The 21,613-nt window shown below is 61.0% G+C and overlaps 5 protein-coding genes across 7 annotated transcripts; all 5 read left to right on the forward strand.

Annotated features, from left to right (window-relative positions):
• The first annotated feature begins 94 nt into the window (after positions 1–94).
• Positions 95–11,382, forward strand: LRCH4 (leucine rich repeats and calponin homology domain containing 4). 2 transcript variants are annotated; one of them, XM_017533585.1, is made up of 18 exons: positions 95–498; positions 3,957–4,101; positions 4,249–4,375; positions 4,535–4,640; positions 7,354–7,490; positions 7,619–7,731; positions 7,872–7,971; positions 8,225–8,315; positions 8,397–8,473; positions 8,579–8,640; positions 8,747–8,866; positions 8,985–9,053; positions 9,131–9,234; positions 9,360–9,443; positions 9,800–9,885; positions 10,081–10,218; positions 10,308–10,385; positions 10,744–11,382. In XM_017533585.1, exons 1-18 carry the CDS (start codon positions 279–281, stop codon positions 10,939–10,941), a joined length of 2,055 nt encoding a protein of 684 aa, XP_017389074.1. In that variant the 5' UTR covers positions 95–278; the 3' UTR covers positions 10,942–11,382. The 2 variants fall into 2 exon arrangements, with proteins under 2 accessions (XP_017389074.1, XP_017389075.1); XM_017533586.2 differs by lacking the exon at positions 8,747–8,866.
• A 13-nt stretch (positions 11,383–11,395) lies between these two features.
• LOC108307990 (ZO-2 associated speckle protein) lies at positions 11,396–12,055 on the forward strand. The gene has a single exon (XM_017533588.2). It carries the CDS (start codon positions 11,415–11,417, stop codon positions 12,021–12,023), a length of 609 nt encoding a protein of 202 aa, XP_017389077.1. The 5' UTR covers positions 11,396–11,414; the 3' UTR covers positions 12,024–12,055.
• A 331-nt stretch (positions 12,056–12,386) lies between these two features.
• On the forward strand, positions 12,387–13,819 carry SAP25 (Sin3A associated protein 25). 2 transcript variants are annotated; one of them, XM_017533589.2, is made up of 5 exons: positions 12,387–12,738; positions 12,825–12,931; positions 13,021–13,174; positions 13,283–13,380; positions 13,463–13,819. In XM_017533589.2, the coding sequence occupies exons 2-5, from the start codon at positions 12,842–12,844 to the stop codon at positions 13,691–13,693; spliced, it is 573 nt and encodes a 190-aa protein (XP_017389078.1). In that variant the 5' UTR covers positions 12,387–12,738; positions 12,825–12,841; the 3' UTR covers positions 13,694–13,819. The 2 variants fall into 2 exon arrangements, with proteins under 2 accessions (XP_017389078.1, XP_017389079.1); XM_017533590.2 differs by having other exon boundaries at positions 12,605–12,738; positions 13,283–13,384; positions 13,476–13,819.
• Positions 13,820–14,883: 1,064 nt separating this feature from the next.
• LOC119472018 (leucine-rich repeat and calponin homology domain-containing protein 4-like) lies at positions 14,884–17,547 on the forward strand. The gene is made up of 5 exons (XM_037740394.1): positions 14,884–14,930; positions 15,175–15,405; positions 15,497–15,710; positions 15,800–15,877; positions 16,236–17,547. Exons 1-5 carry the CDS (start codon positions 14,884–14,886, stop codon positions 16,431–16,433), a joined length of 768 nt encoding a protein of 255 aa, XP_037596322.1. The 3' UTR covers positions 16,434–17,547.
• Positions 17,548–17,878: 331 nt separating this feature from the next.
• Positions 17,879–19,311, forward strand: LOC108307993 (histone deacetylase complex subunit SAP25-like). The gene is made up of 5 exons (XM_017533592.2): positions 17,879–18,230; positions 18,317–18,423; positions 18,513–18,666; positions 18,775–18,872; positions 18,955–19,311. The coding sequence occupies exons 2-5, from the start codon at positions 18,334–18,336 to the stop codon at positions 19,183–19,185; spliced, it is 573 nt and encodes a 190-aa protein (XP_017389081.1). The 5' UTR covers positions 17,879–18,230; positions 18,317–18,333; the 3' UTR covers positions 19,186–19,311.
• Positions 19,312–21,613: the final 2,302 nt, after the last annotated feature.

Here is a 21,613-nt window from a genome sequence, read left to right on the forward strand (position 1 = left end):
GGCTGCGCTGGGCGGGACGGCTTGGAGCGTCGGCCGTTGGCGGGCGCTCTATGCTCTTTCCCCTCCCTTCTCTCGTCAGACTCCAGGGCCGGAGGCTCCACCCCACTGACGGGCTCTGATTGGTCGCTCCTGACGTGCCTCGGGACCACGATTGGTCCGTCAGGTCCCGGACACCACTCCCTCCCTCTTGAGGCAACTACGGCGGCTCCAAGGAGGGGAGTGGGAGAAGGAGAGACGGTCAGTCTCGTCAGTCAGGCAGCGGGAGCCGCCGGGAGCGGATGGCGGCGGCCGTAGTGGGTCCACTCGCCGCTGGGGGTGAGGAGGCGGCGGCCACGACCTCCGTACCCGGGTCTCCGGGTCTGCCCGGGAGCCGCACTGCAGAGCGGGCCCTAGAGGAGGCCGTGGCCACCGGGACCTTGAACCTATCTAACCGGCGCTTGAAGCACTTCCCCCGGGGTGCGGCCCGCAGCTACGACCTGTCAGACATCACCCAGGCTGGTGAGTGCAGCCGGGCCCCGGGACCCAGGCCCGACCGAGGCCCTCATTTGCATAGCCCCGCCCCGAATCCCCGCCCAGCCTGGGAGTCGGGCCCGCCCCTTCACCTGGCGGCCAGAGTTGCTGCCCCTCCTGATTGCCGTAAACCTGCTGCTACCACCCCCCATCTTTGAGAATTCCTAGACAATGCTTCTGGTTTGCACAGAACGCCCGGCGCCTCCGAGCGTTGGGAGTGATTCCTCCTTTCTCTTTATTTGCATAGCTGCGCACCTGTAGGATGGTCCCGCCCCTCACCTGGTTGGATCATTTACTTGACCTCTTAACCTCAGCTTCGATCAGTCTATGAAGCAGTCCCCACGAGCTCCTCTAATCACTACTTTCTCTTCCTCCTCTTCATCTACACCTCTTAACCCCTGTCCCGCCAAGATCCGAGCAGTCCCAGGCACCCCCTTCCCAGGGATTGGCCCCTACTCCCAAGGTTTCTGCTTTCTATGCTGCAACCCCGCCCCCTAAGGTCCTGGCCCTCTCCACTGTCCACGCAGCCCTCCAGCCTATGGGAAAGAAGTAAATCTCTATCTCCCTCACTCTTTTCTCCCTGAGCGTTTCCGCCTATTATCCCCAACCTCCTTATCTGAGGCTCCTCCTCCTTCTTAAGTCTGTGAGGTCACTGTGGAGCCTGTGACCTCATAGGGACCCTATAATTCCCATTTCAGTTTCTGCTTTCCCCCAGGGAAGGGACTTGAGGCCATTGCTGGAGGGAAGGAAATCTTATCTCTTAGCTGGGAGTGCTGGCCAGCTAGAGACTATCCTTCCACGCCTCCACCCGCAGGATCCGTCCAACCATGCACCCTCCACCCCCTGGTGTCTGTGGACGGTAGGGGGTGGGGGACTTAACTGTGACAGGTGAGTCAGGCCTCAGCTGCTCAGGAGGCAGCCCGTGACCTTGGGCTGGCAGTTGAGGGTGGGGATCAGGAGCCAGGAGGAGGAGGACTGCATTCCCGAAGCCTCACCCCAGCCCAGACCTCCTCCTCCTCTCATCTGCAGGGTGGGGTACAGAGCTGGAGGAAAGTGCGTATTTCTCCCTAAGCAGGTGCCTGCTCGCCTTGGAACACTCAGGCTGGCACTGGTGCTTGCTCTCTCTCCTCTCCTTGGGAGAACCAGTGGTTATCCACACTGATCTCGCCTGCTCTGCCATGGGTGAGATCGTGAGATTGGGAATGAGTGAGCCCCAGGAGCCATTCCCGCCCCTTACAGCCCGGTTCCCTCCCACCCCCACCTAACCCCACGCTCCAGATTGACCTTAGCAGCTGTGTGACACTCGCAGTCTGTTCCCTTCCCCTCCCCCTTGCTTGTTTTTTGACAAAGACCAAATGTTATTCTTTACTTCCTTAGGCTGTCTCTCCCTGCGTGGACTCTTGGGGAAAACCATCCGGAGCTCCCCAGCCCCTCCCAGCTCCCGCCCCCTGCCCCCTCCTCCCCCAGCATTCCCGCTTAGGGTGCAGCCAAGCTCCTATGAGCTTTCGGGGAAAATCCAAGCTTCCGGAGAACCCCCCTCTGCCCTACTCTCCATGCAGGAATCCTCAGTCCTTCCAGGGCCCAGGTTCTAGGCCAAGTGGGGTCCCTCTTGTCCAGAACTCTGTCCTCTGTCCCCTCTCCCCAAGCAGGGTGCTAGGGAGGCTAGGGCAGAAAGGGGAAGTGACAAAAGCATAGAGTTGCCTGCACCCTGCCCTCCATCTCTCCTCACCCTCCAAGCAGACAAAAAGCATCAATGCTGTGCTGCCTGGACTAGCTTTAGCCTTCCCCTCCCATTTCCCATCTCTTTTTGAGTGTCTTCCCTGTGTCTTCTCTATGGCTGAGGACCTTGATCTCCCTGGGACTAGGCTCCCTGGGGCGATAGTAGCAAGAATCCTGAGGTGGTGGGAGGGGCCGTCTTGCAAAGGAGAAGTGCAGCTCATTCTCTCCCAGACCACATCCTGTGCCCCCTGTGCCCTGCCTCCCGCCTGAGCTCCCTTCCGCTCCTAGCTCTTGTCCCCTCCACTGCTTACCCCATCAGATCTCTGAGAACTCGGTCTCTACCCACTTCATCCACATGCACACACACAAACACACTTGCAGACAGAGAAAGCGGGCAGGTGGAGGTGTGGCTGGAAGGGGCACATGCCGTCCCCCTCACCCTCTCCAGAGCAGTTATCTCCCAGGCCAAGACCTCTGTGCACCAGGGCTGGGCAGAGAGGAAGACAGAGGGGTCCCAAGGCATCAGGCTGTCATCCGCCCTGGTAAACACGGGGCCTACCATAGACAGAACCTGACAGATTGTTTCTGCTTCATTTCCTGTCACAAGACTCATTTCCTTGGGGGATATACCCAGCTTCTCCTCCTCTCAGCTTGCTTTTGCTGGCCTGCCCCTGCCTGAAAAGGGCCCTCGAAGAAGCTCACAGGTCTGTGGCCTGGGACTTCCCCTCACAGGCCCTGGGCCCCTCCCAGGATCGGCTGGCTGAGGAAACAGAAAGGCAGGCTTCTCCAGGTCTAAGTGATTAGTGGCTCCGTGCTAGAGGAATCCGAGGCTGCTGGCCTCTGGATAGCAAGGTAGTGCTCCAGATAAGATGACGATAGTAGACCCCAGCCCTTCCTCGCCATGCCCGAGATGCTCACACAGTTGCTGATCTCTTAAAGTCTATGTCAGTAAGAGAGGAAGCAGAGTGGGGCTCCTGGGGCTGGCAGAGGTGGGAAGGAGGCCTGCCCTGGGCCAGGAGAGCCCAGATGGGAAGGATCTGGGAACTCCAGCTCCCGTCTCCAACCAGGTCTTCTTGCCCTTCCCTCCTAACCCTTGGGAACTGGTAACTATTTAGAGTCCTTTGGACCTGGCTTGCTGGTCGTTGGGGCTGGCGGAAAACTCATCCAGTGTCAGGGACTTAATCTCTAGAGCTGAGAGAGAGTGGCCTGTGGCTTCTCCCCCGTTGAAAACACTGGAATAGGGAGGAAGGGTCCCGAGGAGTGATGAGCTCTCCCTGCAGTTTTCCCCAGGGGCTTCCCATATTCCCTCCTGGAGTCCCCCCAGCCCCTCAACTCACTGTTTTCCCTTGAGCACTGACCCCTCTTCTGCCCTTCTGTCCTCCACCTCACCTGACATCTCTGAACAGGAACCACAGGAGTTAGAGACTCCAGTTGCTCTCCAGAATAGCTTGCCATTGACATCGCAGCATTCCCCCCCCCACCCACCAGTCTGGGATTCTCCAGCCCAGTGACACTAAGGCCTTTGCCTTCCCTATGCCACTCTGTTCATGCCTGGAATGTGCTCCCATTGGCAGAGGGCTTTATTATCTCTCCTGCGAGGCCACATTTATGGCCTTGAATCTTTAGGTCTGGAGGTTAGGGAGCGGGCAGCCAGCTCTGGGGAGACTCAAGGTCTTGTCCGGGGCTGGGCCTTTCTGAAACTCTCCCCGGACACCTGCTTTCCCTAGACCTGTCCCGGAACCGGTTTCCCGAGGTGCCCGAGGCGGCATGCCAGCTGGTGTCCCTGGAGGGCCTGAGCCTCTACCACAATTGCCTGAGATGCCTGAACCCAGCCTTGGGGAATCTCACAGCCCTCACCTACCTCAACCTCAGGTAGGGAGCCTGAGCCAGGAACGAATGGGAGTGTGTCCTTCTCAGCCTCAAGTACTACTTAGTGACCCTCCCGGTGACCCTGAGAGGATGGCACTGCTGGGATGCCATGCCTGGGGAGCCAGCCCGCTGCCTTTCTCCCTTCTACAGCCGAAACCAGCTGTCGACGCTGCCACCCTACATCTGCCAGCTGCCCCTGAGGGTCCTCATTGTCAGCAACAACAAGCTGGGAGCCCTGCCCCCTGATATCGGTGCCCTGGGAAGCCTGCGTCAGCTTGTGAGGATGGGGACAGGGCCAGAAGAGGGACCCCTGAGCCAGGCAACAGGGACCTTCTGCAGGGAGGTTGGGGAAGGCCTGGACCAAAGACAGAGTCAGGAGGGCGGGTTGTGCTCAGCCTGGTCTCATGGCCCCTTCCCACTGCCTTCCTGATACCAGGATGTGAGCAGCAATGAGCTGCAGTCCCTGCCTACAGAGCTGTGTGGCCTCTCTTCCCTGCGGGACCTCAATGTCCGGAGGAACCAGCTCAGCACGCTGCCCGAAGGTGAGGAATGAAGAACCGCGGAGGAGGTAATGGTGTGTGCGTCCCAGTTAGCTCAGGCTGCGGTAACGGAAACACTGAAGGCCTGGTGGCTTATACATGGCAGCCATTCATTTCTCACAGTTCTGGAAGCTGAAGTTCAAGATCTGGGTGCTTCCATGGTCAGCTTCTGGCGGGGCGCTCTTCCAGGTTACACACTGCTGGCTCCTAGTGGTACTCTCCGATGGTGGAGAGCAGAGACGGCCCTCTGGGGCCTCTTTGATAAAGGGGCACAGATCTCACAAGGGCTCCACCCTCATGACCTAAATTCCTTCCCTAAGGCTTTACCTCCTAATCCCATCACTTTTGGGGGTTAGGATTTCAGCATAGGACTTTTGAGGGAGACACATTCAGTCCAGAACAGTGTATGTACTTGAAGTTACAGGCCAGGAAGCTTCAGAGAAGAATTACGCCTTCATTGCCCAGGCTTTGCAGTATATAAAACAAACTGTAAATGATCTGATTTGATCTTGACCTAGCAACCCTCTGAGGCTGGCAGGGCGCGGATGAGCAGCTCTGTTAGAAATGTGGGCACAGGCACAGAATGGGAGCTGGTGAGTGCATCAGCTCTGGGTAGACTGGTAAGGTCGGAAGGTGCCTTCAGGGTCACTCAGCATCCCTGCTCACCCCAGCAGGGGCTCTCAAACACCTGAGTTGGGATGCTCTGCCACTCCTCCCAGAGATTCCGGGGCCCCTGCAGCCCTTTACTGAGCTCATTGTGATGCACTCATCGCCTCCACTTCAAAGCAGGCGTGCCTTTGATTCAGCAGGCAGCAGCGTGTTTTCGTGTCTCTGTGTGTGTGTGTGTGTGTGTGTGTCTGTATGTATGTTTATGTCTGTGTTTTGTGTGTGTGTTGTGTCTCTGTGTATGTGTGCTTCCTGTGTTTTAGGTTGGGACCAGGTAAATGCAGGTGATGTGTCTAAGATCTAGGACCATCTTTTAGGGACTTAATGGCTTCATGAGGAGAGACAGATAGTCATAGGGAAGTCCCCCAGGCAGGTTGCCTGGATGGGGGCTGGAGGGGACTCTGCTTGTGAGGCCTGGGGAAGACTTCAGCGGAGGGGCAGGAGCAGCGGGAGCTGGCCATTGAAGGAGAATTCCCCAGCCTTCTGCATCCAGGCAGAGGACCCAGCATGTGCAAAGTGTGGGGCTAGGAAGGCAAGCTTGGCTTGGCAGGAAGGGCCTGTGCTATGCTCGAGTGTGAACTTGGTTTTGAAGAACAAGAAAGGAGTGAGGTGGTCATCCGTTTTCACTGTCTCCACTGCCTGATTCTTTCTGCACCTGCCCTCTTCCTTCCCAGTCAGAAGGAGTAGGAAGGGTTCTTTCTGGGCCATAAAAAGAAATCCAAGCGCCGGGCGCAGTGGCTCACGCCTGTAATCCCAGCACTTTGGGAGGCCGAGGCGGGTGGATCACGAGGTCAAGAGATCAAGACCATCCTGGTCAACATGGTGAAACCCCGTCTCTACTAAAAATACAAAAAATCAGCTGGGCATGGTGGTGCGTGCCTGTAATCCCAGCTACTCAGGAGGCTGAGGCAGAAGAATTGCCTGAACCCAGGAGGCGGAGGTTGCGGTGAGCTGAGATCGCGCCATTGCACTCCAGCCTGGGCAACAAGAGCGAAACTCCGTCTCAAAAAAAAAAAAAAGAAATCCAAGCAAGATACTCCGGGGACACAGAGGCAGGAGCAGTGAATTCCATGAATCTGGGATGTCTGGAAAGATCCACTGAGGCGGTGACGCTTGAGCTGAACCTCAAAAGATGCGTGGACAGGAAATTGGACAGGTGCAAACAGCACCTGGGGAGGCTCAGAAGCTGAGGGCCTAGAGGGGTGGACAGTTAGGTGGGAAATGTGCATGGAGCCAGATCATGGAAGCCTTGCTTGTGCTGGGTTTAGGGAGCTGTGGTTTTTATTCTATGTCTAGGGCAACCATCAATCCAGAATGTGCCTTTTTAAGAATGAGCAAGGCTGGGCGCAGTGGCTCACGCCTGTAATCCCAACACTTTGGGAGGCCGAGGTGGGTGGATCACCTGAGGTCAGGAGTTCGAGAGCAGCCTGGCCAACATGGCAAAACCTTGTCTTTACTAAAAATACAAAAATTAGCTGGGCATGGTGGCAGGCGCCTGTAATCTCAGCTATTTGGGAGGCTGTGGCAAAGAACTGCTTGAACCTCGGAGGCGGAGGTTGCAGTGAGCCGAGATTGCAGCACTGCACTCCAGCCTGGTGAAGGCTGGGCCCGTGCTGGGGAGAGGGGACTCTCAGGTGGGCACAACCCACTCTACACTGGCAGCCCTGGCTGCACATCACAGGAAGTGTTTGAGCAGGGTTTGTGTCTTGTGCTGATCATTTGAGAATGAAAAGTGGGTTCAAGTGCAGGGTGGGCAGGCAAGGAAACAAGGAGGGACAGACAGGGCTGAGTGGGAGCCGACATCTGGATGGGCCTTCCTAGGGAGGCTGAGCTGACTGATGTCCGGATGGGCCCTCTCAGGGAGGCTCGCTTAGACCGTGGACCAGACTCATGGGAAGAGGGGCAGGGAGGTTGTTTCTGGGAAATGACTTGAGCCACCCAGGGGAGAGGCTGTGCTGGGCCCAGGATGACTGGCCAGCCAGAGCCAGGGGTGAGGGAATGAGCGTGAGGCCCCAGCCCTAAGCATGCTCCTGACTTTTTCCTTGCCCAGAGCTGGGGGACCTCCCTCTGGTCCGCCTGGATTTCTCCTGTAACCGCATCTCCCGAATCCCGGTCTCCTTCTGCCGACTCAGGCACCTGCAGGTCATTCTGCTGGACAGCAACCCCCTGCAGAGCCCACCTGCCCAGGTGAGGCGGGGGCTATGGGGACAGGGGTGTAGCTGGGCAGGAGTGGAGTAGGTCCCCTTGGGTAGCTGAGCAGGATCCAGGGAGCCACCCTCTCTCCCAACTCCCCAACATGTGCTGCCCTCACACAGGTCTGCCTGAAGGGGAAACTTCACATCTTCAAGTACTTGTCCACAGAGGCCGGGCAACGTGGGTTGGCCCTGGGGGACCTGGCCCCTTCCCGGCCCTCAAGTTTCAGTCCCTGGTAAGTCCTAGGTGGGAAGGAAGGAAGCCCTGGGATACTTCATCCCCCTTCCCGGCCCCCGGCACCACCTGCTTTCTGGCGGGAGGATGGGGGGCTGCTGTCCAGCATCATACTGAGCAGATCTCCCTGGCTGGCCCAAGCCCTGCAGAGGATCTATTTCCGGGACGTCGGTACGATGGCGGGCTGGACTCAGGCTTCCACAGCGTTGATAGTGGCAGCAAGAGGTGGTCTGGAAATGAGGTAATGGTGTCTTATCCATGGGAGATTGGGGGTGTCAGCCCTGGGAGAACATCTTTGAACTGGGGACCTCAAAATTGCAGGGTACCAGACAGAGGCTGGACCTATCCTCTTCCTTTCCTCTCCCCAGCATCCCGGGGAAGGGCTGGCTTAGCAGAGACCCTGGGCTCAGTCCCTCACAGGCCCCCCAAAGGCCCCAAGCCCCCATGTGTAGAGAGGCCATCTCCCATCTCTGCCTCTGCCTCTGCCTTTACAGTCAACAGATGAATTTTCAGAGCTGTCATTCCGGATCTCGGAGCTGGCCCGGGAGCCCCGGGGGCCTAGAGAACGCAGGGAGGATGGCTCAGGTGAGTAGCAGGGCCGGCAGGGAGCTGGGCTGGACCAGGGCCTGGGTCCCCACCTGCTTGCTGACGTGCTGGCCTCCCCAGCGGACGGAGACCCCGAGCAGATTGACTTCATCGACAGCCATGTCCCTGGGGAGGATGAAGAGCGAGGCGCTGCGGAGGTGAGGGCCCAGCTATGCCTCTCCCGAGGGAGGAGAGCTGGAGGAGGGGACAGGGCAGGTGTGGGCAGAGGCCCGCCCTCAGCAGCTCTCCTGTTCTCTCCTCAGGAGCAGCAACCACCTGAATTAAGCTCTGGGGCAGGGGACAGGGAGAGGGCACCAAGCAGCAGGTACCCTGAGCCCCTGAGCCGACACCTCTGCCTGATCCTCCCATCCCCCAGCCCCTCCTCCCCTGACCCTGGGGTTGGCCTCTCTCACCCTGTCTTGGCCCCTCAGGCGGGAGGAACCGGCAGGGGAGGAGCGGCGGCGTCCGGACACCTTGCAGCTGTGGCAGGAGCGGGAGCGGCGGCAGCAGCAGCAGCAGAGCGGGGCATGGGGGGCCCCCAGAAAGGATAGGTGGGACCCAGGGCCGCTCCGGGCTGTTGCTGGACACTGAGCCCTGGAAATGGGGCCGCTGAGCTCCCCCAAGTGGTTCTGCCTTGGGGCTGGCTGACCCCACCTCTCCTTGTTCCAGCGTCTTGAAGCTGGGGCTCAGGGCTGCTGCAGGAGTGACCACCGCTGCATCCACTCAAGCCACACACAAGTAGGTTTTCTGCCAGCATCCCCTCCCCACTCCTTTTCCCATGACCAGCCCTCTAACTCCCTTCTGTCTCTCCTCAGCGGCCCGCCTAAGTCCAGTGCCTCCCAACCGGGGCCTGCAGCAGGGCAGGGAGCCCCCAGCCCTCTCCCCGCCTCCCAGGAGCCCCTTCCCATAGCTGGACCAGGTGGGACAGGGACTTTGGGAGGAGGACAGGGGCCTGTGTCGGTGAGGGCTGGTTGGGAGAGGTGGACACAGAAGGGATGGCTATCTCACCCACTCCTGTCGCTGTCCCCCTGGTTCTGGCCCCAGCGACAGCACCTATTCCTCGGCCGCTTGGCTCCATTCAGAGACCAAACAGCTTCCTCTTCCGTTCCTCCTGTCAAAGTGGCTCAGGTTCGTGTCTCCACCCTCCCCAGTGCTGGCCCAGTGCTCACCAGCACCAGCCACTACCTCACCTTCTGCCCAGGGAGCCCTCTGGGTCTGTTGTCCCTTTGTGTTGAAAATCCCACAAGCAGGCCGGGCACAGTGGCCCCCAACTGTAATCGCAGCACTTTAGGAGGTCAGGATGGGAGGATTGCTTGAGCCCAGGAGTTCAAGACTAGCCTGGGCAACATAGTGAGACGCCATCTCCATGAAAAAGAAAATCCCACAGGCAGAGGTGGGAGGTGTGGGTGCCAGGCCACCGGGACCCAGCTACAGAGTCAGTGGTGAGCAGTAGAGGCAGCCCCATGCCCCTCTTTTTCTCCTAGGCCCTTCCTCACCAGACTCTGTCCTGAGACCTCGGCAGACCCCCCAGGTTCCAGATGAGAAGGACTTAATGACTCAGCTGCGCCAGGTGAGCAGAGGCGGGGGATGCATGGGCAGGGGCCTAGGCCTGGCACCTCCTTGTGTTGCTGTCCTTGGGACCCAGCTTCCCTCCATACTCTCTGTACCCACTCTGGCACTTCCCCTGAGGATAGAAAGGGGCAGGCACAAGTTCCCTACTGGCTCTGAGCTCCCCGCTCTGCTGCTCTGTCATCTACACTCCCAGGTCCTTGAGTCGTGGCTGCAGCGGCCCCTGCCCGAGGACCTGGCCGAGGCTCTGGCCAGCGGGGTCATCCTGTGCCAGCTGGCCAACCAGTTACGGCCTCGCTCCGTGCCCTTCATCCATGTGCCCTCCCCTGCTGTGGTCAGTTGGGGCCAGGGAGAGGGTAGGGGATGGACCAGAGGCACCTGTGGACTTTACCTTACCACATTTTCTTCTTTTACCCACCTCAGCCAAAACTGAGTGCCCTCAAGGCTCGGAAGAACGTGGAGAGTTTCCTAGAAGCCTGTCGAAAAATGGGGGTGCCTGAGGTATGGGGGCTGCTTTCTAAAGAGTGGTGGCATCCCCGGCTCTGCCAAGCATGTGGCATGGATGGCGAGCTTCCATTTGAACCTGGTGTCTGCTCTCAAGCAGAGGCCCCTGCCCTGCCCGGCATGCCCTCTGCCCTGCATGTCACCTGTCCTATATGTCCCCTGCCCTGCATGCCCCATCTTGTCCTGCATGTCACCTGCCCAGCACAACCCCTGCCCTGTACTCCCTGTCCAGCACGTTGGCATGTGGGCGTGGCTCTGGCCCCAGCACGTGAGGGCAGGGGTGGGAGGGACTGTCCTGCTGCTGCTGCTGATGTCTGTCCCTTGTCCCTGTCCACTTGCTCTCCTCTTCCCTCAGGCTGACCTGTGCTCGCCCTCGGATCTCCTCCAGGGCACCACCCGGGGGCTGCGGACTGTGTTGGAGGCTGTGAAGCGGGTGGGGGGCAAGGCCCTGCCGCCCCTCTGGCCCCCCTCTGGTCTAGGTGGCTTCATAGTCTTCTACGTGGTCCTCATGCTGCTGCTCTATGTCGCCTACACTCGGCTCCTGGGTTCCTAGGACCCAAAATCAGCCCTCCTTCACCCCTTTCCCTCCCCCCTTCTATTTATAAGGCCCCTGCTCCACGTGACCCTGCCTTCGGTGCCTTCAGCCCCAACCAAAGACACTAGTGCACCCCTTCATAGACACTGACCTCAGAGGCCCCACTCTGGTGCCCCCAGACCCTGGGCCCCCAGCCTCTGGCCTCCCTCCGGTAGCCCCATGAGTCCCCACCTCTCAGTGTTGACGGTGCCTTCATACCCCCGCTGGCCCTGCCCCTGCTCTCTGTGCCCCTTGAGGGGTGGCAGGAGCTGGAGTCGCCCCCTTCTTTTTATGCTGTTCCCCCTGCCAGCTGCTATGGGGGGCTAAATTATCTCTTATTTTGTAGAAAGGATCTATATTTGTAGGGGTGTGGGGCCCAGTCCGGGTTCCTATCTCTGTGTATAAACTGTACAGACTGTGGCCGCCTTGCCTGTGTATGTGTGTGTGTGTTCATGAGCATGTCTGGTCTGCGTGTGCGCGAACACATCTGCGCGTTGTGTGCGAACACGTCTGCTCTCCATGGTGGTGGCAGTGGCCATGGCCATGGCTCTGTGCATCTCCCTCTGGAGATGCCAGCCTCATGCTCCCGGAGCCTCAGCCCCTATGTCATTCTCCTTTCTGTTACCGCTGACAGCTTTCTTGGGTCTCATTTGTCACCGAGCCCCGACTGCACGGTGTCTCCCAGAATGCCCGGGCCTGCCCCCGACCCCCTGCCATGGGTGGGAAGTCGTCGGGGGCACTGTGGGGAAGCTAACCTGGCCCCTTCCCCCAGGAGTCCCTGTGCCAGCCCCACCACATCCTGGAGGAGGAGGGGGCCTCGGGAAGGGGCCTCCCCTACATCGCTGCTGTCGTCCACGCCCTGCTGGACCGGCCTTAGGGGTGAAGGTGGGGTCACAGGGCCCACCCCGCCTAGGACCCGGGAAGTAGAAGACGCACCTGGGCTCCATGCTCTGAGACAAGAACTCAGTGAGGGCAGCCTGGGACCCCTTGGCCTTCAGGCTTGGCCGTCGCCGGGGGTGGAAGGCCCACGGGTGTCGCAGGTGTCGTGTCAACTGCAATAAACAGAAGCCAGAAGTCCTCTGGGTGGCCCTCAGGTGTGACTGTGTCTGAGCACGCGCGTCTCGGGGGCGGGGTAGCCTCTGTTTCGGGGATTCTCCGCCCCGTCGCCAGGGGGCGCCTGCGGTAGCCCGGCGGGGGCACGCGCCACGTGGTCGGGAGACGCACAGGGCGCCGGCGTCGCCGCGAGGTCTCGGGCGTGAGCTCGCCACGCGGGCCAGTTCGCGCCACGCCGGGAGGGAGGCTGAGCGGGACAGGCGGCGGGGACACGGCATGTTGCCCTGGTCGCCACGGCGGTGGGGCGCGGGCCCGGAAGAGGCGCCCGAGGGACCAGGCCCCACCGCGAGCAGGGACCAGGGTGAGGCCTGGAGCTCAGGAGCGGACGCTCCCAGGGAGCTGGGGACACCCCCACGGGACAGGTGAGGGGCTTGGTCGGAGCCACGGGGGGGGGACAGCGACTGGGGCCTCCATGCCTTCGCCCGCGCTCTACGGAGGCGTCTCCATTGTCCCTGCTGAAGATTGGGTCTGTCGGCCTCCCTTGCACCAGGCACCCTTGGGCTACAGGGGAATGTGTGTGGGGGCAGGGTGGCTGCAGCTTCAGTCCCTGCCCCTCCAGCCCACAGCCCCCATCCCGCAGACATTCCTGGACCCAGAGAGAGCAGCTGCTGCTGCCCCGCCATCCGCCAGGTCCGGCCACTGAGCAGCCCCTCGGAGCCCCAGGTAGGACTGGCCCTGCTGCCTCTACTGCCCCCAAGAGCCTCTCTCACTGACTCTGAGCCTGTTGTAATCCCCAAGTGTCCCTCCAGTTCCCCTTCCCCCTCAGATGACCTGGGAGGAGGCCCCCTCGAGGATGACTCCTCTAGCACCCTGGGACCCCAAGTACGAAGCCAAAGCAGGGCCTCGGCTGGTGTGGGTGAGTTGGGGGAAACCTGTGGGGCTGGCTGGGGCACACAGGGACACCTTGCGGTGGCCTGAGGCTCTAGTGCTCTGTTCTCCCACCAGGGGGCCAACTGTAGCTCAGGAGCCTCCTTCTCAGGCCGGACGCTATGTCACCCCTCGTTCTGGCCACTGTATGAGGCAGCCTCGGGCAGGGGTCCCCGGCCCGTGGCCCTTGCCACAGGGCCTCAGAATGGACAGCAGGCGCACCCAGATGCAGGTACCTCCCTCAGTCCGCCTGGGTGCAAGGCTGCCCCAACTCCTCCGGGAAGCAGCGTCCAGGGGTGGGAGCCCCTAGCCCGCCACCCTAGTGGTGTCTCCTCCCCAGGGTTCCCGGTGATGTGCTGTGAAGACATCTTCTTCTCAGACCCTCTGCTGCCCCAGGGACAGCGCGTCCCCCTGTACCTTTCCGAGGCCCCCCAGCAGGTGAGAGCCCTTTCCCCTCCCTGGCCTCACCCCAGCCTCCAGGCGGGCCTGGCAAGAAACACGTCCCATTCTCTCTCCTCAGGTGATGGGCTCCCTGAAGCTGCTGCCGCCACCCCCCATAATGTCCCCCTGGGTCTTCCCCAGCCTGTCACCCTCCCCAGGCCGCTCCACCGCCTTGCTCAGTGGGCCAGAGCTGATAGCTCTCACTGGCCTGCTGCAGATGAGCCAGGGGGAGCCCAGGCCCAGCTCCTCCGCGGCTGCCACACCCGCTGCTGGCCCCCCAGACCCTGCCTCTGACCTACCCAGCCCCTGAGGTGGTCCCAGCCGTTTTCACAGTGCTGACCCCTCCCTCCCACAGACCCCAGACACCCATTGTTCATAGCCTTCTTGGAGCAGGGTGGGCTGGTTGTGTTGACAATAAAAGTGTTGGTTTGCAAAACAGGCTCCGTGTGGCTGGGGCAGAGGAAGGCATAGAAGCAGGAATGGGGTCTCTTTCTGTCCCACTGCAGGCCGCCCCCTGCTGTGTTAGGTGGAGGGCAGGGGTATCCATGACCTAAGTTGTTTCTGGGCTGACCGGCCAGAGCCCCTTTAATGAGTGGGTGGGTGGTCTGCATGGCATTGCAGGGCTGATTGTATAGGAAGCAAGGAGTCATAAACTCTGCCAGGCGGGGAAGTAGGGGCAACTCACTTTTAGGGTGCACTAGCAGTAAGATCTCTGGCACTCCCACACCTCTTGTGCTGGGGCCTTGGGAGTTCAGTTCTTGGCTGGGTTGGGGTAGTTGTTTGGCTCAAAGGAGACCAAAGAACGCACTGCAGGTGTGTGGGGGAGGGTGACAGTACACGTGAATGTCATCATTGGTGGAAGGCAGCCCTGCCACAGCCGACCTCAGACTCCAGATTCTTGCACCAACTCTGCAGGGAAACAGAGAGGACCAGGGCTTCAGCTGAGAAAGCCCAGAAGTGTGTCGTTTCAGTGGTTTGGGCAGGGATGGGTTCTAGAATTTTCTCCCAAAAAATAGTCCCAACTTCTTGGAGAACCTCCTACTCAAGACTTAGGAGCCACAGCTGGAAGGGACAGAGAGGGCAGAGGCCCCAGCTTGTTGCCCTGCCGGTCACATGTCCTAGGTGGCATCTGGGCCTTAGAGCCCCTCCCATGATGGGGGGTTAGGGGGGACATTACAATGCCCTTCCCTCCCATCTTTCCATCAACCCTCGCCATCAGTCAGTAGGAGAGAGATACCCAGGTCTCAGGTCTCCTCACTGGTGCCTCCCGGGAGCTCTAGAATTCAATGCCCGTGTAGCTGTGCAGGCAGAGTGCCCCCAGAGAAGGGACCAGGTCCAGGTCCACGTAACTGAGGCAGCTGTCAGGGGCTCCAGCCTGGTGGTGCGTGTTCCCAGGCTCTCCGGAGCTGCAAACTTGATGCACACTTAACTCCCCAGCCAGCTCCAAGGGGGGCAGGAGCAGTGCTGAACCCCCACCCATCCCCAGCCACCCCCCACACCATGATGGGTGCCCCTGGGCCTGGGTCCAAACTCCCCAACTCGGACTTGTAGGGATAGTTCCTATGGGCTTGTAGTCACTACCCACATCCTTGGTTATGTAGCCCCCTTGGGGTACAAGGTTGCCCCTCCCAGCTTTGCCAAGATCTTCAGGACTGCTTGCTGGGTTCCCTCTCCCAGACACCCCCAATGGCTCAGGCCACTTGACTAGGCCGAAAAAGCCGAGGTCTCAGGGATGGTAGACAGGGAGTCTGAAAGCGCTGCTCGCATGGTCTCTGGGCATTGACTCATCAGCTCTGTCGGCGACTCCACCGCTCCGGAGTCACTTCATGGCCACCAGGATGGTCTCGTGAATGCTTTGGGCCATCGCCGCGTGTCGGGCTCCTGCAGCCACAGCTCCCCGGGAGCGGCCGAGCAGCCGAGCTCCAGGAAGAAGACAATCCCCGTGGCCGCAGCAGCGCTCACTGAGCAGGGGCAGGTGCGGGGCATCCAGGGAGCCTCTGCCGCGGAGCCCAAGCACAGGCGGTAGCCGCTACTCAGGCCCTGGGTCCCCCCCCCCNCTTGGGACCCAGCTTCCCTCCATACTCTCTGTACCCACTCTGGCACTTCCCCTGAGGATAGAAAGGGGCAGGCACAAGTTCCCTACTGGCTCTGACCTTCCCTCACTCCTGCTCTGTCATCTACACTCCCAGGTCCTTGAGTCGTGGCTGCAGCGGCCCCTGCCCGAGGACCTGGCCGAGGCTCTGGCCAGCGGGGTCATCCTGTGCCAGCTGGCCAACCAGTTACGGCCTCGCTCCGTGCCCTTCATCCATGTGCCCTCCCCTGCTGTGGTCAGTTGGGGCCAGGGAGAGGGTAGGGGATGGACCAGAGGCACCTGTGGACTTTACCTTACCACATTTTCTTCTTTTACCCACCTCAGCCAAAACTGAGTGCCCTCAAGGCTCGGAAGAACGTGGAGAGTTTCCTAGAAGCCTGTCGAAAAATGGGGGTGCCTGAGGTATGGGGGCTGCTTTCTAAAGAGTGGTGGCATCCCCGGCTCTGCCAAGCATGTGGCATGGATGGCGAGCTTCCATTTGAACCTGGTGTCTGCTCTCAAGCAGAGGCCCCTGCCCTGCCCGGCATGCCCTCTGCCCTGCATGTCACCTGTCCTATATGTCCCCTGCCCTGCATGCCCCATCTTGTCCTGCATGTCACCTGCCCAGCACAACCCCTGCCCTGTACTCCCTGTCCAGCACGTTGGCATGTGGGCGTGGCTCTGGCCCCAGCACGTGAGGGCAGGGGTGGGAGGGACTGTCCTGCTGCTGCTGCTGATGTCTGTCCCTTGTCCCTGTCCACTTGCTCTCCTCTTCCCTCAGGCTGACCTGTGCTCGCCCTCGGATCTCCTCCAGGGCACCACCCGGGGGCTGCGGACTGTGTTGGAGGCTGTGAAGCGGGTGGGGGGCAAGGCCCTGCCGCCCCTCTGGCCCCCCTCTGGTCTAGGTGGCTTCATAGTCTTCTACGTGGTCCTCATGCTGCTGCTCTATGTCGCCTACACTCGGCTCCTGGGTTCCTAGGACCCAAAATCAGCCCTCCTTCACCCCTTTCCCTCCCCCCTTCTATTTATAAGGCCCCTGCTCCACGTGACCCTGCCTTCGGTGCCTTCAGCCCCAACCAAAGACACTAGTGCACCCCTTCATAGACACTGACCTCAGAGGCCCCACTCTGGTGCCCCCAGACCCTGGGCCCCCAGCCTCTGGCCTCCCTCCGGTAGCCCCATGAGTCCCCACCTCTCAGTGTTGACGGTGCCTTCATACCCCCGCTGGCCCTGCCCCTGCTCTCTGTGCCCCTTGAGGGGTGGCAGGAGCTGGAGTCGCCCCCTTCTTTTTATGCTGTTCCCCCTGCCAGCTGCTATGGGGGGCTAAATTATCTCTTATTTTGTAGAAAGGATCTATATTTGTAGGGGTGTGGGGCCCAGTCCGGGTTCCTATCTCTGTGTATAAACTGTACAGACTGTGGCCGCCTTGCCTGTGTATGTGTGTGTGTGTTCATGAGCATGTCTGGTCTGCGTGTGCGCGAACACATCTGCGCGTTGTGTGCGAACACGTCTGCTCTCCATGGTGGTGGCAGTGGCCATGGCCATGGCTCTGTGCATCTCCCTCTGGAGATGCCAGCCTCATGCTCCCGGAGCCTCAGCCCCTATGTCATTCTCCTTTCTGTTACCGCTGACAGCTTTCTTGGGTCTCATTTGTCACCGAGCCCCGACTGCACGGTGTCTCCCAGAATGCCCGGGCCTGCCCCCGACCCCCTGCCATGGGTGGGAAGTCGTCGGGGGCACTGTGGGGAAGCTAACCTGGCCCCTTCCCCCAGGAGTCCCTGTGCCAGCCCCACCACATCCTGGAGGAGGAGGGGGCCTCGGGAAGGGGCCTCCCCTACATCGCTGCTGTCGTCCACGCCCTGCTGGACCGGCCTTAGGGGTGAAGGTGGGGTCACAGGGCCCACCCCGCCTAGGACCCGGGAAGTAGAAGACGCACCTGGGCTCCATGCTCTGAGACAAGAACTCAGTGAGGGCAGCCTGGGACCCCTTGGCCTTCAGGCTTGGCCGTCGCCGGGGGTGGAAGGCCCACGGGTGTCGCAGGTGTCGTGTCAACTGCAATAAACAGAAGCCAGAAGTCCTCTGGGTGGCCCTCAGGTGTGACTGTGTCTGAGCACGCGCGTCTCGGGGGCGGGGTAGCCTCTGTTTCGGGGATTCTCCGCCCCGTCGCCAGGGGGCGCCTGCGGTAGCCCGGCGGGGGCACGCGCCACGTGGTCGGGAGACGCACAGGGCGCCGGCGTCGCCGCGAGGTCTCGGGCGTGAGCTCGCCACGCGGGCCAGTTCGCGCCACGCCGGGAGGGAGGCTGAGCGGGACAGGCGGCGGGGACACGGCATGTTGCCCTGGTCGCCACGGCGGTGGGGCGCGGGCCCGGAAGAGGCGCCCGAGGGACCAGGCCCCACCGCGAGCAGGGACCAGGGTGAGGCCTGGAGCTCAGGAGCGGACGCTCCCAGGGAGCTGGGGACACCCCCACGGGACAGGTGAGGGGCTTGGTCGGAGCCACGGGGGGGGGACAGCGACTGGGGCCTCCATGCCTTCGCCCGCGCTCTACGGAGGCGTCTCCATTGTCCCTGCTGAAGATTGGGTCTGTCGGCCTCCCTTGCACCAGGCACCCTTGGGCTACAGGGGAATGTGTGTGGGGGCAGGGTGGCTGCAGCTTCAGTCCCTGCCCCTCCAGCCCACAGCCCCCATCCCGCAGACATTCCTGGACCCAGAGAGAGCAGCTGCTGCTGCCCCGCCATCCGCCAGGTCCGGCCACTGAGCAGCCCCTCGGAGCCCCAGGTAGGACTGGCCCTGCTGCCTCTACTGCCCCCAAGAGCCTCTCTCACTGACTCTGAGCCTGTTGTAATCCCCAAGTGTCCCTCCAGTTCCCCTTCCCCCTCAGATGACCTGGGAGGAGGCCCCCTCGAGGATGACTCCTCTAGCACCCTGGGACCCCAAGTACGAAGCCAAAGCAGGGCCTCGGCTGGTGTGGGTGAGTTGGGGGAAACCTGTGGGGCTGGCTGGGGCACACAGGGACACCTTGCGGTGGCCTGAGGCTCTAGTGCTCTGTTCTCCCACCAGGGGGCCAACTGTAGCTCAGGAGCCTCCTTCTCAGGCCGGACGCTATGTCACCCCTCGTTCTGGCCACTGTATGAGGCAGCCTCGGGCAGGGGTCCCCGGCCCGTGGCCCTTGCCACAGGGCCTCAGAATGGACAGCAGGCGCACCCAGATGCAGGTACCTCCCTCAGTCCGCCTGGGTGCAAGGCTGCCCCAACTCCTCCGGGAAGCAGCGTCCAGGGGTGGGAGCCCCTAGCCCGCCACCCTAGTGGTGTCTCCTCCCCAGGGTTCCCGGTGATGTGCTGTGAAGACATCTTCTTCTCAGACCCTCTGCTGCCCCAGGGACAGCGCGTCCCCCTGTACCTTTCCGAGGCCCCCCAGCAGGTGAGAGCCCTTTCCCCTCCCTGGCCTCACCCCAGCCTCCAGGCGGGCCTGGCAAGAAACACGTCCCATTCTCTCTCCTCAGGTGATGGGCTCCCTGAAGCTGCTGCCGCCACCCCCCATAATGTCCCCCTGGGTCTTCCCCAGCCTGTCACCCTCCCCAGGCCGCTCCACCGCCTTGCTCAGTGGGCCAGAGCTGATAGCTCTCACTGGCCTGCTGCAGATGAGCCAGGGGGAGCCCAGGCCCAGCTCCTCCGCGGCTGCCACACCCGCTGCTGGCCCCCCAGACCCTGCCTCTGACCTACCCAGCCCCTGAGGTGGTCCCAGCCGTTTTCACAGTGCTGACCCCTCCCTCCCACAGACCCCAGACACCCATTGTTCATAGCCTTCTTGGAGCAGGGTGGGCTGGTTGTGTTGACAATAAAAGTGTTGGTTTGCAAAACAGGCTCCGTGTGGCTGGGGCAGAGGAAGGCATAGAAGCAGGAATGGGGTCTCTTTCTGTCCCACTGCAGGCCGCCCCCTGCTGTGTTAGGTGGAGGGCAGGGGTATCCATGACCTAAGTTGTTTCTGGGCTGACCGGCCAGAGCCCCTTTAATGAGTGGGTGGGTGGTCTGCATGGCATTGCAGGGCTGATTGTATAGGAAGCAAGGAGTCATAAACTCTGCCAGGCGGGGAAGTAGGGGCAACTCACTTTTAGGGTGCACTAGCAGTAAGATCTCTGGCACTCCCACACCTCTTGTGCTGGGGCCTTGGGAGTTCAGTTCTTGGCTGGGTTGGGGTAGTTGTTTGGCTCAAAGGAGACCAAAGAACGCACTGCAGGTGTGTGGGGGAGGGTGACAGTACACGTGAATGTCATCATTGGTGGAAGGCAGCCCTGCCACAGCCGACCTCAGACTCCAGATTCTTGCACCAACTCTGCAGGGAAACAGAGAGGACCAGGGCTTCAGCTGAGAAAGCCCAGAAGTGTGTCGTTTCAGTGGTTTGGGCAGGGATGGGTTCTAGAATTTTCTCCCAAAAAATAGTCCCAACTTCTTGGAGAACCTCCTACTCAAGACTTAGGAGCCACAGCTGGAAGGGACAGAGAGGGCAGAGGCCCCAGCTTGTTGCCCTGCCGGTCACATGTCCTAGGTGGCATCTGGGCCTTAGAGCCCCTCCCATGATGGGGGGTTAGGGGGGACATTACAATGCCCTTCCCTCCCATCTTTCCATCAACCCTCGCCATCAGTCAGTAGGAGAGAGATACCCAGGTCTCAGGTCTCCTCACTGGTGCCTCCCAGGAGCTCTAGAATTCAATGCCCGTGTAGCTGTGCAGGCAGAGTGCCCCCAGAGAAGGGACCAGGTCCAGGTCCACGTAACTGAGGCAGCTGTCAGGGGCTCCAGCCTGGTGGTGCGTGTTCCCAGGCTCTCCGGAGCTGCAAACTTGATGCACACTTAACTCCCCAGCCAGCTCCAAGGGGGGCAGGAGCAGTGCTGAACCCCCACCCATCCCCAGCCACCCCCCACACCATGATGGGTGCCCCTGGGCCTGGGTCCAAACTCCCCAACTCGGACTTGTAGGGATAGTTCCTATGGGCTTGTAGTCACTACCCACATCCTTGGTTATGTAGCCCCCTTGGGGTACAAGGTTGCCCCTCCCAGCTTTGCCAAGATCTTCAGGACTGCTTGCTGGGTTCCCTCTCCCAGACACCCCCAATGGCTCAGGCCACTTGACTAGGCCGAAAAAGCCGAGGTCTCAGGGATGGTAGACAGGGAGTCTGAAAGCGCTGCTCGCATGGTCTCTGGGCATTGACTCATCAGCTCTGTCGGCGACTCCACCGCTCCGGAGTCACTTCATGGCCACCAGGATGGTCTCGTGAATGCTTTGGGCCATCGCCGCGTGTCGGGCTCCTGCAGCCACAGCTCCCCGGGAGCGGCCGAGCAGCCGAGCTCCAGGAAGAAGACAATCCCCGTGGCCGCAGCAGCGCTCACTGAGCAGGGGCAGGTGCGGGGCATCCAGGGAGCCTCTGCCGCGGAGCCCAAGCACAGGCGGTAGCCGCTACTCAGGCCCTGGGTCCCCCCCCCCCGCCCCGCCCCGAGCAACTTGGGCCACAGCGTCAGGAGCCAGACCACCTGGAATGGAGCGAGGATCCGGCTGTTAGCCAGGAGTCCAGTGGCGCGATCTTGGCTCATTGCAACCTCCGCTTGCCCTTTTCAAACAAATCTCCCGCCTCAGCCTCCCGAGTAGCTGGGATTACAGGCGCCTGCCACCACGCCCGGTTAATTTTTGTATTTTTAGTAGAGACTGGGATTCGCCATGTTGGCCAGGCTGGTCTTCAACTCTTGACCTCAGGCGATACGCCCGCCTCGGCCTCCCAAAGTGCTGAGATTACAGATGTGAGCCACGGCGCCTGGCCTATGCCGGGAGAACTCTAAACCTGCAAATCCTTTAATGTTTGAACTTTCGGTGACCCGGAGGAGGGGCGAGCCATGGAGAAACCACAGCCACAAGCCCCCCGGGGCCTCCGGCAGCCCGGGGCTCGGGCCTCACTGGCGGCGCCTAGTGCCTCGAGCTGGGCGTTGTACCACGCCTGCTCCTCCGCCTCGCTGGCTGCCGCTACGCACAGCTGCTATCGCGGGTGTAGAGGGCGATACGCGGCGCTGGCGTGCATCTGCGCACTTGCTGGTAGTGCACGCGCCCGCCGGGCTCAGGCTGTGCTGAGGCCGCGCTCGGAACACAGCTTCTGCTCACTCTCGGAATACTCGGG

The sequence above is a fragment of the Cebus imitator genome, unplaced genomic scaffold (genome assembly GCF_001604975.1).
Source record: "Cebus imitator isolate Cc_AM_T3 unplaced genomic scaffold, Cebus_imitator-1.0 Scaffold82, whole genome shotgun sequence".
Taxonomy (NCBI): Eukaryota; Metazoa; Chordata; class Mammalia; order Primates; family Cebidae; genus Cebus; species Cebus imitator.

Excerpts from the sequence above, each read along its gene's own strand:
- LRCH4 (XM_017533585.1), top strand. The coding sequence starts at position 279 with ATGGCGGCGGCCGTAGTGGGTCCACTCGCCGCTGGGGGTGAGGAGGCG. Across the intron at positions 4,102-4,248 it reads CTCACCTACCTCAACCTCAG|CCGAAACCAGCTGTCGACGC; the intron begins GTAGGGAGCCTG and ends TCCCTTCTACAG. Across the intron at positions 8,641-8,746 it reads GAGAGGGCACCAAGCAGCAG|GCGGGAGGAACCGGCAGGGG; the intron begins GTACCCTGAGCC and ends TTGGCCCCTCAG.
- LOC108307990 (XM_017533588.2), top strand. The coding sequence starts at position 11,415 with ATGAGCATGTCTGGTCTGCGTGTGCGCGAACACATCTGCGCGTTGTGT.
- SAP25 (XM_017533589.2), top strand. The coding sequence starts at position 12,842 with ATGACCTGGGAGGAGGCCCCCTCGAGGATGACTCCTCTAGCACCCTGG. Across the intron at positions 12,932-13,020 it reads CAGGGCCTCGGCTGGTGTGG|GGGGCCAACTGTAGCTCAGG; the intron begins GTGAGTTGGGGG and ends TTCTCCCACCAG. Across the intron at positions 13,381-13,462 it reads TTTCCGAGGCCCCCCAGCAG|GTGATGGGCTCCCTGAAGCT; the intron begins GTGAGAGCCCTT and ends CTCTCTCCTCAG.
- LOC119472018 (XM_037740394.1), top strand. The coding sequence starts at position 14,884 with ATGATGGGTGCCCCTGGGCCTGGGTCCAAACTCCCCAACTCGGACTT. Across the intron at positions 14,931-15,174 it reads AAACTCCCCAACTCGGACTT|CTCTGTCGGCGACTCCACCG; the intron begins GTAGGGATAGTT and ends TTGACTCATCAG. Across the intron at positions 15,406-15,496 it reads GCGGAGCCCAAGCACAGGCG|GATAGAAAGGGGCAGGCACA; the intron begins GTAGCCGCTACT and ends ACTTCCCCTGAG.
- LOC108307993 (XM_017533592.2), top strand. The coding sequence starts at position 18,334 with ATGACCTGGGAGGAGGCCCCCTCGAGGATGACTCCTCTAGCACCCTGG. Across the intron at positions 18,424-18,512 it reads CAGGGCCTCGGCTGGTGTGG|GGGGCCAACTGTAGCTCAGG; the intron begins GTGAGTTGGGGG and ends TTCTCCCACCAG. Across the intron at positions 18,667-18,774 it reads GCAGGCGCACCCAGATGCAG|GGTTCCCGGTGATGTGCTGT; the intron begins GTACCTCCCTCA and ends TCTCCTCCCCAG.